Source organism: Liolophura sinensis, chromosome 2, assembly GCF_032854445.1.
Source record: "Liolophura sinensis isolate JHLJ2023 chromosome 2, CUHK_Ljap_v2, whole genome shotgun sequence".
Taxonomy (NCBI): Eukaryota; Metazoa; Mollusca; class Polyplacophora; order Chitonida; family Chitonidae; genus Liolophura; species Liolophura sinensis.
Window position 1 is genome coordinate 7,050,728 of NC_088296.1, and position 13,721 is coordinate 7,064,448.

General features: G+C 35.9%; 1 protein-coding gene across 1 annotated transcript in view; it reads left to right on the forward strand.

The window, feature by feature from the left end:
* Positions 1-13,721, forward strand: part of LOC135463070 (mucin-2-like) — a 37,100-nt gene that overhangs the window by 14,328 nt on the left and 9,051 nt on the right. The window contains exons 9-12 of the mRNA XM_064740389.1: positions 227-285; positions 530-681; positions 6,571-6,698; positions 8,712-8,744. Of these exons, the coding sequence (XP_064596459.1) occupies positions 227-285; positions 530-681; positions 6,571-6,698; positions 8,712-8,744 (372 nt within the window). The remainder of the gene's footprint in view (positions 1-226; positions 286-529; positions 682-6,570; positions 6,699-8,711; positions 8,745-13,721) is intronic.

Below are 13,721 nucleotides of genomic sequence, written 5' to 3' on the forward strand. Positions count from 1 at the left end.
CAGTTATTACACCTGATCAGTTATTATATTTGATCAGTTATTACATATGATCACTTATTGCACTTGATCACTTATTGCACTCGATCACTTATTGCACTTGATCATTTATTACATACAATTAGTTTTTACATATGATCAGTGTTTACATTTGATCAGTTATTATATTTGATCAGGTATTGCATTCGATCAGTTATTAAATTTCTGTTTTATCTTTTTGTGTCTCTAGCTGACAGATATCTATAGCCCTACATACCCTCTTCTTGGAATTAACAACATGGCTTTCAGGTGAGAAAAGAATCGGGCTTGAACTCGTCAGCAAACCTTTGACATTCTGAATCAAATACTTCCATGGCACTGCATTTTTGTAAAACTTGAAAACTTGAAAAAGTTTTGCCTGTAAATTTTCAAGATCCCAAATTGATAACATACATGTACAGACAATTATAATGTGCAAGTTTGGTCGCTATGTCACTTCACATGGAAAAATGGAATTTCGCATTACCGCTCTATCCCTCTTCTTGTTCTACAGCCAAGGCAGCGTGGCAGTGTCGTATAAAGCCAATTTTAACAGCTCAATGTCCGCAACAGCTGAAGATGTTCAGCAAACATTCCTTAATGGTCTTGTGGATGGGAAAAAACTCGGCAAATACACCATTGATGTGGACTCAGTGCGACATGAAGGTAACTCACACTGGTTTGGAACCTCACGAATTATGTTAGACTTATGCAGATCAAATGTTACTCTTGTTTTTCAACTGGATAAACTACCCATAAACTACCCATAAACTACCCATAAACTACCCATTAAAATGCATTCAAATCCCATTAAATATGTGTTAATTAATGAATTTTCATGAATTTAACCATTAATTTTTTGGATAGCCGTCCATTGAATTCAACTGTAACCACTGAATTTTGTTTGCATGAGTCATTTTATCCCAAGTCATATATTTTATCACCAATGCTTCTGTTAAAAAAAGAAAACAATTGATTTAAATGGACCTTGAATTTGTCGTTTTGGAAATTTCCCTTTCACATAAATTTTCACATAAATATAGGGGTTTAAATAAAGAAATAAAGAAATAAATGCTAAGGTCAACATCTTGACCCCACTTACGTGCACGACCAAACGCGCCTTTTTCTCGTGTGTGCCGTGAGGCAGTTGTCTGCGGGGGAAAAACAGTTGAGAAGGAAACAGTTTACCAGTGATGATTGCATAATGCGAACACAAGCCGACGATCGGCATTGATGGATATGGAGGTTCTGCTACGAAAAAAAGGTAAGTTATGCGCGAATTAAACACTGTGTTTTGAGTAAGCATGAAATTGTTTTATTTATCTTGAAGTTATATATCCCCATATACATACTGTATATATACAATTATTATTATAATAAATAAAATCATAAATTTTCTGACTATTGACTTGTAGGCCAATGTACCAGTATAACCTTACGGTACCGTGTACTGATTTTCTTTCAGTTTGATTTCGTCAGTATTCTCTGTAAAAAAAATGTTCTCGAATATTACCAATTCTCCACACAGTCTGAGTAAAATCTTTGTTGTTTTGATATATTTATTTATTTATTTATTTGATTGGTGTTTTATGCCGTACTCAAGAATATTTCCCTTATATGACAACGGCCAGCATTATGGTGGTAGGAAACCGGGCACATCCCTGGAAAAACCCATGACCTTCTGCAGGTTGTTGGCAGACATAGAAGACTTAATATAAAGGGAGATAACTCATGGTTAAACGCAATAAACCCAGAGAATAAGAAAATGATAGCTTCCGTACTAATATTACAATCAAGCTACTACCCATACATGTGGCTGGCTGTCTAGTAAGATTTTTGAGATGTGTAAGACATTAAGATTTTTTTTTTCTGACTCTTAACAGTGTTCTCTTGAAATTTTAAACAACTTCAACTAGCCTAATTAATTTCCTGTGGTTTGTACAGAAACAGTCTTTCATCTGAGAGAAAATTATTTTAAACAAAACTGAGCTGGCGCGACCGTGGTGTCACTTTTCTGATTTAGGGTTGAAGCGATTCATTTTCATTCATGAGATTTGTGCTCTTTTTGGAGGAATTTGTCTTTATACAAAAAATGCATCAGAGAAATGTTCAGAATTTACTTCAGAAATGCTAAAAATGTCAAAATGATGAGTATGACATACAGTTTCCTCTTTTGTACATGCACATTTTAAGGCAAATAGTTGCCAAAGCCATGTCCCATCTCCCTGAAATGAAAGAACTTTAACATTTTACATTGTTGCACATTTGACCAAGAATTTTTTGTATAACATCTTGTTGGAAATTGAGGTGAAATCTATAGTTTGGGATGTAGATACATATATGTATAATGATTTTAGCAGTAATAATCAAAGTAAATAATAAGCTCTCTTCTCTCACTCTTTTTTTTTTTTTTTGTCTTTCAAATTGCTGCAAGTTGGTGTATCCAGACTCGGAGAAACACAACGCAAAAAGAGGAATCCAACAACCTTCACAATGATTTCAAAAACAATTTTGATGTTATGCAGCTCCTTTCCATGAGATTTTGCTGCGCCAAAAAGGCAAGCCCACACAGGCTCTTCAACAGAGGGCTAAACCATACAGCTATTCAGGCCAAGATGTGGAAGAAAACCCTACAGCTAATCGCCGATAAACCTTTGAAGAAAAGATAGATCTGTAGATAAATTTAAACCATCTGTTTGCATGGTTGAAACTAAGGCTGTGATGAAATATTTTGGAAAAGTCTAGAAAAGCACTCACAGAATCGCTGAAAAGATCTGAAATACAAGGAGTGTGGAAAATGGATTCTTCTCAAATGGCATCCAGTGCTCCCGTAGAGATGAAGCTGGTCCACAGGAAAATGAAACTGCGGAAATCATAAGAACTGGAATGTCCAAGCCAACGGAAAATGTCACTGTCCTTCAGTGATGAGAATGGAGACATTCGTGATTTCAGTAACGCATGTAATCGAAATTGATCCGCAGATCCACACCTGTCTGAATTAGGAAGCGAGGGTGTATCATTCATCAGAGGTCAAGGACAAGCGAGGTGTATCATTCATCAGAGGTCAAGGACAAGCGAGGTGTATCATTCATCAGAGGTCAAGGACACGAGGTCAAGCAAACTCCTTGGCTGATGTTGAGCTGATACACTGGAGTTCAGGACAAATGTTTAGGAGCAGACTAACCATGCTCTCAAGAATTACACGCATGCATGTGTAGGATGTGTATTTGATACGTGTTAATTTGCTGTAATGGAACATGAAGCATGTTGACGATTGTACACTGAAATGTTAACACTTGTTAACATAGCAGAAGCTTGATGACTGACTTGTTAAAGGTATTGAATTCCCTTGGATTATTACATGTAAGTAAGTACGTGTACTTTTTGATGCAAAATCTCGTATTTGAACTGTATCAGTTTATATATTTGTATTTTGACAGATAAAATTGAAAACAGAAGAAAATTAATAAAATATTCAATTTACACTTTATATAATGTTGCAGTTTGTTCTGACTACGTATTTCCTTACTTCTCAAATCCTTAACCATTTCACCTGTACAGTCCTCTCAGATTTGGATAAGTTTTTACATTTAACTGAACATGTAATTAAGTTCTGAATATCCCAAATTTCTGATATTCTTTAGATATTTATTAATTACTTATTTTATTACTTACCGATCTGTGGTTGGGGATTCATGTAAAATTCTAACATTCTGAATTCTAAAAGAAACGCAAATTTTTCCAATGTCAAATTGGAAGTACATTCTGAGTAATCAAAAGTGTGTAGATATGTAATGGATGTTCCAGAGAGTGTTTTTCAATTTTAAAGATCATGAGAATTTTCTGCAAACTCAGCAACCGTGGTGTCAGGCAGCACAATGTTGTACTGGTTTTAATTTTCATATTCCTCGTGAAGTGTTTGCTAGTTGAGTTGAATGTGCTTTGTTTTCACAAGATTCTTGGTCTGAGAATGCTTCTTAAGGAACACAAATCGCAGAACTGTTGCATTCGCATTTTGATGCAGCAGTGACCATGCCACGTCTGAGCGCTGATTGAGGCAACATTGAGACAGGTTGTAACGTCTCATGTGTCGCCAGGCATTATCGTACTCATCAGCCCACTGTACACAGACTGCTTGACCATTACCAGCAGACAAACACTGTTAATGACTGTGCTCGGAGGAGTCGACCTCGTGTGATGTCAAACCGTCAAGACCGTTTCGTTGTCAATTCCCATCGTCCGAATCAGTTTTTGAAAGCAGCCATTACAGCTCGAAACACTGTTGGAACAACAAACCAACCCATCAGCACCAATAAAGTAAGTCGCCTACTCAAACAACGGTTCATGTTGCCGTTGACCTTATGTTGGTTCACGTTTGACTCCATGTCACAGATGCGCTCGACTTAACTGGGCCACAGGTCATCGGAACAAGCGCAGTGGGCCAATGGCAGAACATCGTCTTTTGGGATGAAAATCGATTTTGCATCTACACATTTGACGGCTGAGTGAGGGTATGGCGACATAGAGGTGAATGGTTCAGTGATCCATGTATATTGGAGAATGACCGTTGGGGAGGGCCTTCTGTCATGCTTCTGGGGGCAATCAACTGGGGACATCACGTTCTGTCTGTGAGCTTCCAAAACAATGGACAGGGAAGTGGTAGAGGCCTCACGAAGCAGCACTATGTCGATGAAGTGTTGAGGCCTGTAGTCGTTCCATTTTTTGCTCGAAGACACAATCGTGTTCTACAGCAAGATAATGCAAGAGCACACGTTGCAAGATTGACATTTCTACTGAACTATGGCATCCAGACGATGGATGGCCAGCCGTTAGTCCGGATTTAAGTCCTATTGAGCACCTGTGGGATGAAATTGAATGTCACATTCGCCATCAGCTCATGCAGCCAGTTACCTTGCAACAACTGCAACAAGGCGTCGTTGACACTTACGATAACATTCCTTGGAGGTTCATCTGCGGTCTTTCAACAGCATGGGTAGAAGATGTGCTGCTGTTGTTGATGCTAATGAGGGGTCACACTCCTTATTGACGTAATTTTTATTCCATCAGAAAAACAATTCCCAAAGGCGTGGCTGTTTAGCCAGGTTAAAAAACTGATATACGTATTCAATGCTGCGTCCTGTAATTGTTTTCATAGTCATTAATTCATTATCAATAACCCTAACTTGTGGTAATGGACAGAATTCATGGTCATGACTGTCACTTAAACTTTAATGGCCATGAAGCTGTCCCATATTGTGAGCTGAATAATGGCCTTTTAATAATGGTTGTGGGTTTATTCATGGGAATGAAAGTCAATATCATGGCCATGAGTAATCTGCAAGAGTTCTGGGCATGAAAAAAAATAATGGCCATCAGTTTTATCTTGATACCCATGAATGAGGGATATTAATGCCCCGGGACTTGTGCCTGATTAATGGCCTTTTTTTAATGGCTAATTCAGCATAAATTAATGGCCTATTCAATGTCCAATTTTTGTCATGGCCATTAAGAAATTAATGGTCATTTTACACACAAAAAGGCAGTATTTATCTTATTGTTGATCCCCACTCTCCAGAACGTTTGCGCTTACACAATGGCAGTCAGCTATAGGCAGAATGTCCAAGGTAAATCACAGGTATGCACATCAGTCCTAAAGATTGAAGTAGGCATGACGAAATAAACCACATAAATCTATGCATAAATGTAATTTCATTTGTTTCTGTAGATTTTTGTGAAAAAAGTCAAAGGCTTTCAACCATTTGAATTCTAAGGTGGGCTTTATGGACCATAGTATCAAAGTCTAGAACTCTCACAGGAAGTTTTCCAACTATAATAACCACACTGAAGGTTGGAATAACTGGAAAAATTTTTATATACTCATGAGTGAAAGATTACTGACATAATGTTCCCAAAAATTCCTACCTTCTTGTGAACATCAGGAAAAAAGGTGATGTGACATCAGAGTTCCTAGATACTGTCAGTATGGCTTATGGATGTTCACCATATTATTCAAATATTTGAATACCTTTTATTACTCTCCAAAAATCTTTAAAAAATAAATGAAAGTATATTTATGCATAATATTCAGTTGTCTATAAGATGAACCTTTCTTCATATTTTAGCTTTCTTTTACTTTAAAGCTCTGTTAGATGTGACATTTACACAGGTGAGAATATCAGCGAATTTTCATCCATTGAAATTTGCTTGTGTAGCTTGTGTCAAAGAGTACGTATTGTGTGGACCTCAAGGGGAGATAACAATGCTTACTGAAATTGCTAATACCAGAAGTCCATTACCTAGAAGTATGCAACTTCCCTATACCTAATCTCCATGGCACATTACACATGTTATGTCATATGTAGAGGCTTGCGCCACCTGGTGGAGAAATACGACGACCTTTTAGGTGGAAGTTGTGAACCTGTGCTTTTTCTGCACGGGGCACAAGGCCAGGGGCCACGAAATTTCATGAATGTAATGTATATTAACTGTAAGTGGTTTTAATATTGTGGGAGGCTTGGCCATATTTACTGATGATTAGTCTCTTATTCTTCTCAGCCTCAACTCTTCCACCCACCACAAAGGCGCCAGCGGAGGAGTCGTCATGGTTACCAGGATGGGCCATCGCTGTCATCGTCTGCAGCTGCATATTATTTGTCTTCTTCATTTACCTCATCGTCATGCTGGTAAGTACGGCCGTAGGAGTTCTTCTAAAATATTTGTGTGTTTTGTCTTTTGTTTTTTTCCCTCTTCTATCATTTCTTCGTTTTCGTTTCTGTCCTCTGTTTTAGGATTTTAGATGGAGATTTTCGATATTTGGTTTTGTTTATATTTAATTTATGCATGTATAGGCAATTCATGTAAACTGTAGCGTGTTTAGGTTGAATTTAAGTCGATGATTTGTGTGAACTTCAGCCTTACAATAACTCCAAGAATATAAATAAAGGAGAAGAAAACATAAAAATGATGCCAAAATCAGATGAAAGAGCGTCAAAATTTATTTGCATGTATGGGCTTTAATATTTTTTGGAATTTTTTTTTCACGAGAAAAGGGTATTTGAAAATATTTTTGTATGGTGGGTATTTGGGACCAACTTTTGGTATTTATTGTTGTTGCTAATGTTCTAAATAAGGATGTGATGCTTGTCTAATAAATTTGTTTGAATGTAAGTTTGTTGTTTATATCGAAACATATGCATTTAACCTAAATTAGGACAATATTTATGAACACATTAAAAATATAAATATGATCCAAATTGAGGTTTAATACATTTGTTAGCTGAAAAAAACAAATTCTAGTGCAAAAATATTTATTAAATTCGTGTTACATCCTCATTTATGAAATTATTAAACAAAAGCTATAAATACGTAAAGGTGGTCCCAAATATCCACCATACAAAAATTATTGTTAAGTGTTTTTTTCTCCTTAAGGAAAAATCAGAAAAAAAATTGACCACATTTAGGAATAACTTTTCGCACACTTTCATCTGAACTTCATGTCACTTTTATGTTTTCTCCACCTTTAAGACTTCCAAAAACAAAGATTAAATTTTCTGAAATATTTCACTTTTAAACATTCCAGTTGGTAACATGAACCATTGTCTGTCTCTTCAGTGAGTTTCAATTTTGCAACTGTTCAATTGCATATCTTTGTGATCATATGGCCAGTTGGGTGTTATGTAGTTGTGTTTCACAAATTTCACAAATGGACTCACATGTGCAATACGTATGTGTTCACATATAAAACACACACATGTTGACATGTAAAACACTTATGTGTTCACATGTAAAACACACACATGTTGACATGTAAAACACTTATTTGTTCACATGTAAAACACACACATGTTCACATATAAAACACTTACATGTTCACATGTAAAACACACACATGTTAACATGTAAACACTTATGTGTTCACATATAAAACTCAGACATGTTCACATGTAAAACACTTATGTGTTTACATATAAAACACACATATTCACATGTAAAACACTTATATGTTTACATATAAAACACACACATGTTCACATGTAAAACACTTATGTGTTCGCGTATAAAACACGTGTTCACATATAAAACACGTGTTTACATATGTTCGTTCACATATGGTCTTGTTTCACATATGCTCCAATTTATGTCCTCATGTTTATTCATATATAGATCTAAATGTTTTGATATATACCTATATTTCATGGGTGAAAATTTGTTCGTATATGTTCGCATGTTAACGTCTAAAATATAGCTTACCGAAGTCAGACCAAAAATTTTTAAAATAGTACATGCTGGTGCCTCACTTGGTGCTCAACACGTGCAGGTTAGAGCAAGGAAACAGGATTGGTTGGCCAGGTGTCAGTATAATGTGACAGGTGTCATGTCTGGTGTCTTCAGCATGGAAGTTCAGTGGCCACAGCACTTTGGCGGCATGGAATCGCCCTGTCACAGGAAAACACAGTATGTGCAAACACACCTGATGACTCCTCGTCATCATATGATTGAAAAAATGCCAAGTTCGACATAAAACTCAGGCATACCTGCATACTGTAGTTGAATTTATTTATTAGATGGGTGTTTTTTACGCAGTATTCAAGAATATTTCACATTATGACAATAATGCTTATGACATTAGAAGACCGAAAGCAGGTAAAATAGTAGTGAAACACAAAGAAAGTAATCAACCATTGATTTTTGATCAGGTTATGTCGACACAGGAAAATGGTGATGTGATGGTGAGAAAACAACATTTGTGTTATGCACTCTTCAAGTTTGAAACTCATGCCACTTTGTCCTCTTTTGTCGTTTTATAATGCACAGTGCTTCATTTTGTCACATTGTTTATTACATTTATTACCTACAATGTTTGTTTGCAAATTTTGTCTGTCGCCGCCATGAGTTGTGGCATGGTTGTGCCTTTAGCATGATACAGTGCATGTATTGGTACACTTTAATGCAGCAGTGTAAGCTCTCAACTTTGTGCTGTTTGGGCTGAAGTCATCACATGCACAATGTGTACATTTGAGATATAACTTGTGTACTTCACATGTAATTTGTGTACACTTATCACATAATTTGTATATATTTCACATGTACTGGATATACACTCCACATGTGATGTGTGTATATTTCACATGTAATGTTTGCATGCGTCACATGTAATTTGTATACATGTACACTTTACCTGTACTGTATTTACTGAACAATTGTATTTACTGTACACATCACATGTAATTTGTGTACATGTACACTTTACCTGTACCGTGTTTACTGTACAACTGTATTTACTGTATATTTCACATGTAATTTGTGTACATGTACATTTTACCTCTACTGTATTTACTGTACACTTCACATGTAATTTGTGTACATGTACACTTATCTGTACCATATTTACTGTACACTTCACATGTAATGGGTGCACTGCCATCACTTCCTCTCCAGCCGTACGTGGGAAGGTCTGGCAACAACCTGTGGATGGTCGTGGGTTTCCTCCAGGCCCTGCCCGGTTTCTTCCCACCGTAATGCTGGCTTCTGTCATATAAGTGAAATATTCTTGAGTATGGGGTAAAAAACCAATCCACCACATAAATACATCCATCTCACTGCTGCAGACCCAAAGGGCTTTGTTCAACAGTGTAGTTGATGCACATACATCAGAATTGTATATTTGTGGATTTAAATCAACATACGCATATCTATAGATATGTTTAAAACACACGTTGACTAAGTATAGATGTAAAACTGTTGCACTTAATTAATTAAGGAAAATGAACACAGTGTTCTTGATAAAACAATATAAAACCGAGGGGTTCGATTCCAACTTTAGGGCTAATTTTTAGACCCTAAAAATTTTGTTTGTCAACTCATTGTTATCTCAGGGCAAATGTGTCTACGTTTCAGTTTCTAGTACCAAAAACATAGCTTTCAAAATTTCGAGGTTTTGAAATAGCTTTGTGGAATCAGCCCCTGTTCCTCAATGGAAGTTCAGGGAGAGGAATATCATGGCTGGAAAATAATTATTAAAATTGCTAGACTTGTAAAATTAATAACAGTATTGGACTATAATCAAAACACCTTTATATGAAACACTGTGTATGTATAAACCCAATAACCCATTCACACAGTAATATGATAATTTACTGTTATGTTCTCATGATACTAATTTGCATGTTTGGGAGTGGATCTAACTCCAGTTGATGTTTACATTGTGCAATTTACTTATTTTTGTGATTAGCGTTTTGTGCTGTACTCAAGAATATTTCACTTATACGACGGCAGCCAACATTATGGTGGGAGGAAACCGGATAGAGTCTGGGGGAAACCCATGACCATCCGCAGGCTGCTGTCACACCTTCTCATACATTCTACAAAAGTATGATCATACATATATATTTTGCAAATCATGGCAATAGGTAATTGAATCCAATTCAGTGTGATGCTAAAATTTATCAGTAAAGTGTTTTTTCCGCTTTGAAGATGCACCATAATTGTTGAGAAAGTTGTGCTGTTGGTAATATCATAGGTGTACTCGATAATACTGGTACATGTGTACTCAGTAATACTAGTACATGTGTACTCAGTAATACTGGTACATGTGCACTTAATGATGCTTTCATCATATGCATTCCAAAGAAGATATATTTGAAATTTGGTTCATATAAAAGTATTTTTGAAGAAAACGAGAATTGATCCGGAATAATGGTAACATGGTTGCTGTGGAAAATAAATTATATGCCCTGGAGTATTAAAGTCAGCATAAGTACATGTAGGCGTGAAAATTGGAAACAAAAGGCGCGAATTTTCGCGATAAATCGCTTTAAAGAGGTGTGGCATGCATGTTCCCCTTGACAACAGGTCAGTGGCTTTAATGAATTCATGACTTTTAGCAGTTTGCTTTTCACTGCTTGAAAACGCCTCAAATGCTCAGTGCTTGTCATGGAATTAAGCCACTTTAACCCCAAAGCCACTAACTTGATCTCAGCCAATAAGCTTACAGTCAAGCAGAGCTGTAGTTGTGAGATAGCAGTAGTAAAGTATAACACTAATATAACACAGCATACCTTAATTCCTTGACCTTTTCACACATGAATGGGAAACTTTCAGTGCAGTTTACACACCTTTTTAATTTGATTTCGAAGACAAAACTACATTAGCTGGTAAGTCAAATTTCGGGGATTCAGAAAAAGTAAGATTTTGTGTACACAGAATAATCCCCCCTGTGAAATGTACGTGAATAAACATGTTGCAAACATGTGAAAAGGTTGAAGAATTACAGTGTCAATTATTAGAAGTAACAACTTTTTTTGTTTAACTGTTTAACTCGCCAGTCACATATAAGCAGTAATAAGTTTATCCTAATATACCTGTGTGTATTTTAACCATAGTTCAGAACTATCATTTTATTGCTAATCTAGTACTTTTATTGCAAATCTATTACTTGTATTGCTAATCTATTACTTTTATTGAAAATCCTGTACCCTGCTACATGTATTGGAATTGCAGTACTTTTGTTGTTATTAAAATGCAGTACTTTTATTGCTAACCCAGTACTATTATTGCTAACCCAGTACTATTATTGCTAACCCAGTACTATTATTGCTAACCCAGTACTATTATTGTTAATCAATTACTTTTATTGCTGACAAAACTGCTTGATGTCAATTATCATTAATACTCTTCAATTCCTAACGATGAGTTAACACAAAGAAGAACACTTTCTCACATATGTGTAAAGTTTTGAGGGTCATAACTTTTGAAATTAAAAAAAAAAAAACAGTGTTTTACAAGTTATAGATTTAATGACATCATTTGTATTTGGGAAGGGAGGCCTATATTAACGTCGTCTTTGGAGATCACTTATGTTGATCCAAGGGAGATCACTCCCAGAGACATGTTTGTAGTTGTGCAACAACAACACCGTAGATTTGTAGCTTTCCTTTCAGCGTTCACCATAAAGTTCTACCTACTTCTGAAAGCCTTTTTTGTTTGTTTTAAATAGTTTAGACTAACACTTAAATTGTTTTAATACTTTATTCCATTGTTTGTTTTTGATTTTGTTATTATGTATTTCACTTTTTGTGCATTCATGTATATATATTGCACTCACTGATGGAATACTGTATTTGATGGGTATTTACTGTTGTGAGAATACACAAACCAAATGATGGATTGTGTTTATTTTTGTACTGTGTACATTGATTCTCTGAATCGTTCAGGTATACAGCATTTCTTTTACAGATTATAATTATTTAGTTACTTTGGGTATACACAAAATGTTTTTTTTTTGTTTCCAGTATCTTTGTAACTTGATTTTCCAACATTCTTTCAGATAATTTAGAAGGTAGTGTATGAAAATGCAGCAGATTTACTAAATGGAACACACAAAAGGATACATTGTGAAAAAAATATTTTAGCTAAAAATTGGTCTCAACATTTATTACTCTAGCTGAATTAATAGTTAGTTATTTTAATTGAAAAAAGATTGTTGGAAAATCATTGCAGTGTTGTCATAAGTGGATGTCATTGCAGTGTTGTCATCAGTGGTTGTAATTGTAATGTTATCAGTGGTTGTCATTGCAGTGTTATCATCAGTGGATGTCATTGTTGTGTTATCATCGGTGTTTGTCTTTGCAGTGTTATCATCAGTGGATGTCATTGTTGTGTTGTCATCTGTGGATGTCATTGTAGTGTTGTCATCAGTGGATGTCCTTGTTGTGTTGTCATCAGTGGATGTCATTGTAGTGTTATCTTCAGTGGATGTCATTGTAGTGTTATCATCAGTGGATGTCATTTCAGTGTTATCATCAGTGGATGTCATTGCTGTGTTATCATCAGTGGATGTCACTGTTGTGTTGTCATCAGTGGATGTCATTGCAGTGTTATCATCAGTGGATGTCATTGTTGTGTTGTCTCGGTGTTTGTCATTGCAGTGTTGTCATCAGTGGATGTCATTGATGTGTTATCAGTGGATGTCATTGTTGTGTTGTCATCTGTGGATGTCATTGTTGTGTTGTCATCAGTGGGTGTCATTGTAGTGTTATCATCAGTGGATGTCATTGTTGTGTTGTCATCAGTAAATGTCATTGTAGTGTTATCATCAGTGGATGTCATTGTTGTGTTGTCATCAGTGGGTTTCATTGTAGTATTATCATCAGTGGATGTCATTGTTGTGTTGTCATCTGTGGATGTCATTGCAGTGTTATCATCAGTGAATGTCATTGTTGTGTTGTCATCAGTGGGTGTCATTGTAGTGTTATCATCAGTGGATGTCATTGTTGTGTTGTCATCTGTGGATGTCATTTCAGTGTTATCAGTGAATGTCATTGCAGTGTTGTCATCAGTGGATGTCATTGTTGTGTTATCAGCAGTGGATGTCATTTCAGTGTTATCATCAGTAAATGTCATTGCAGTGTTATCATCAGTGGATGTCATTGTTGTGTTGTCATCAGTGGGTGTCATTGTAGTGTTATCATCAGTGGATGTCATTGTTGTGTTGTCATCTGTGGATGTCATTTCAGTGTTATCAGTGAATGTCATTGTTGTGTTGTCATCAGTAGGTCTCATTGTAGTGTTATCATCAGTGGATGTCATTGTAGTGTTATCATCAGTGGATGTCATTGTAGTGTTATCATCAGTGGATGTCATTGTTGTGTTGTCATCAGTGGATGTCATTGTTGTTATCATCAGTAAATGTCATTGTTGTGTTGTCA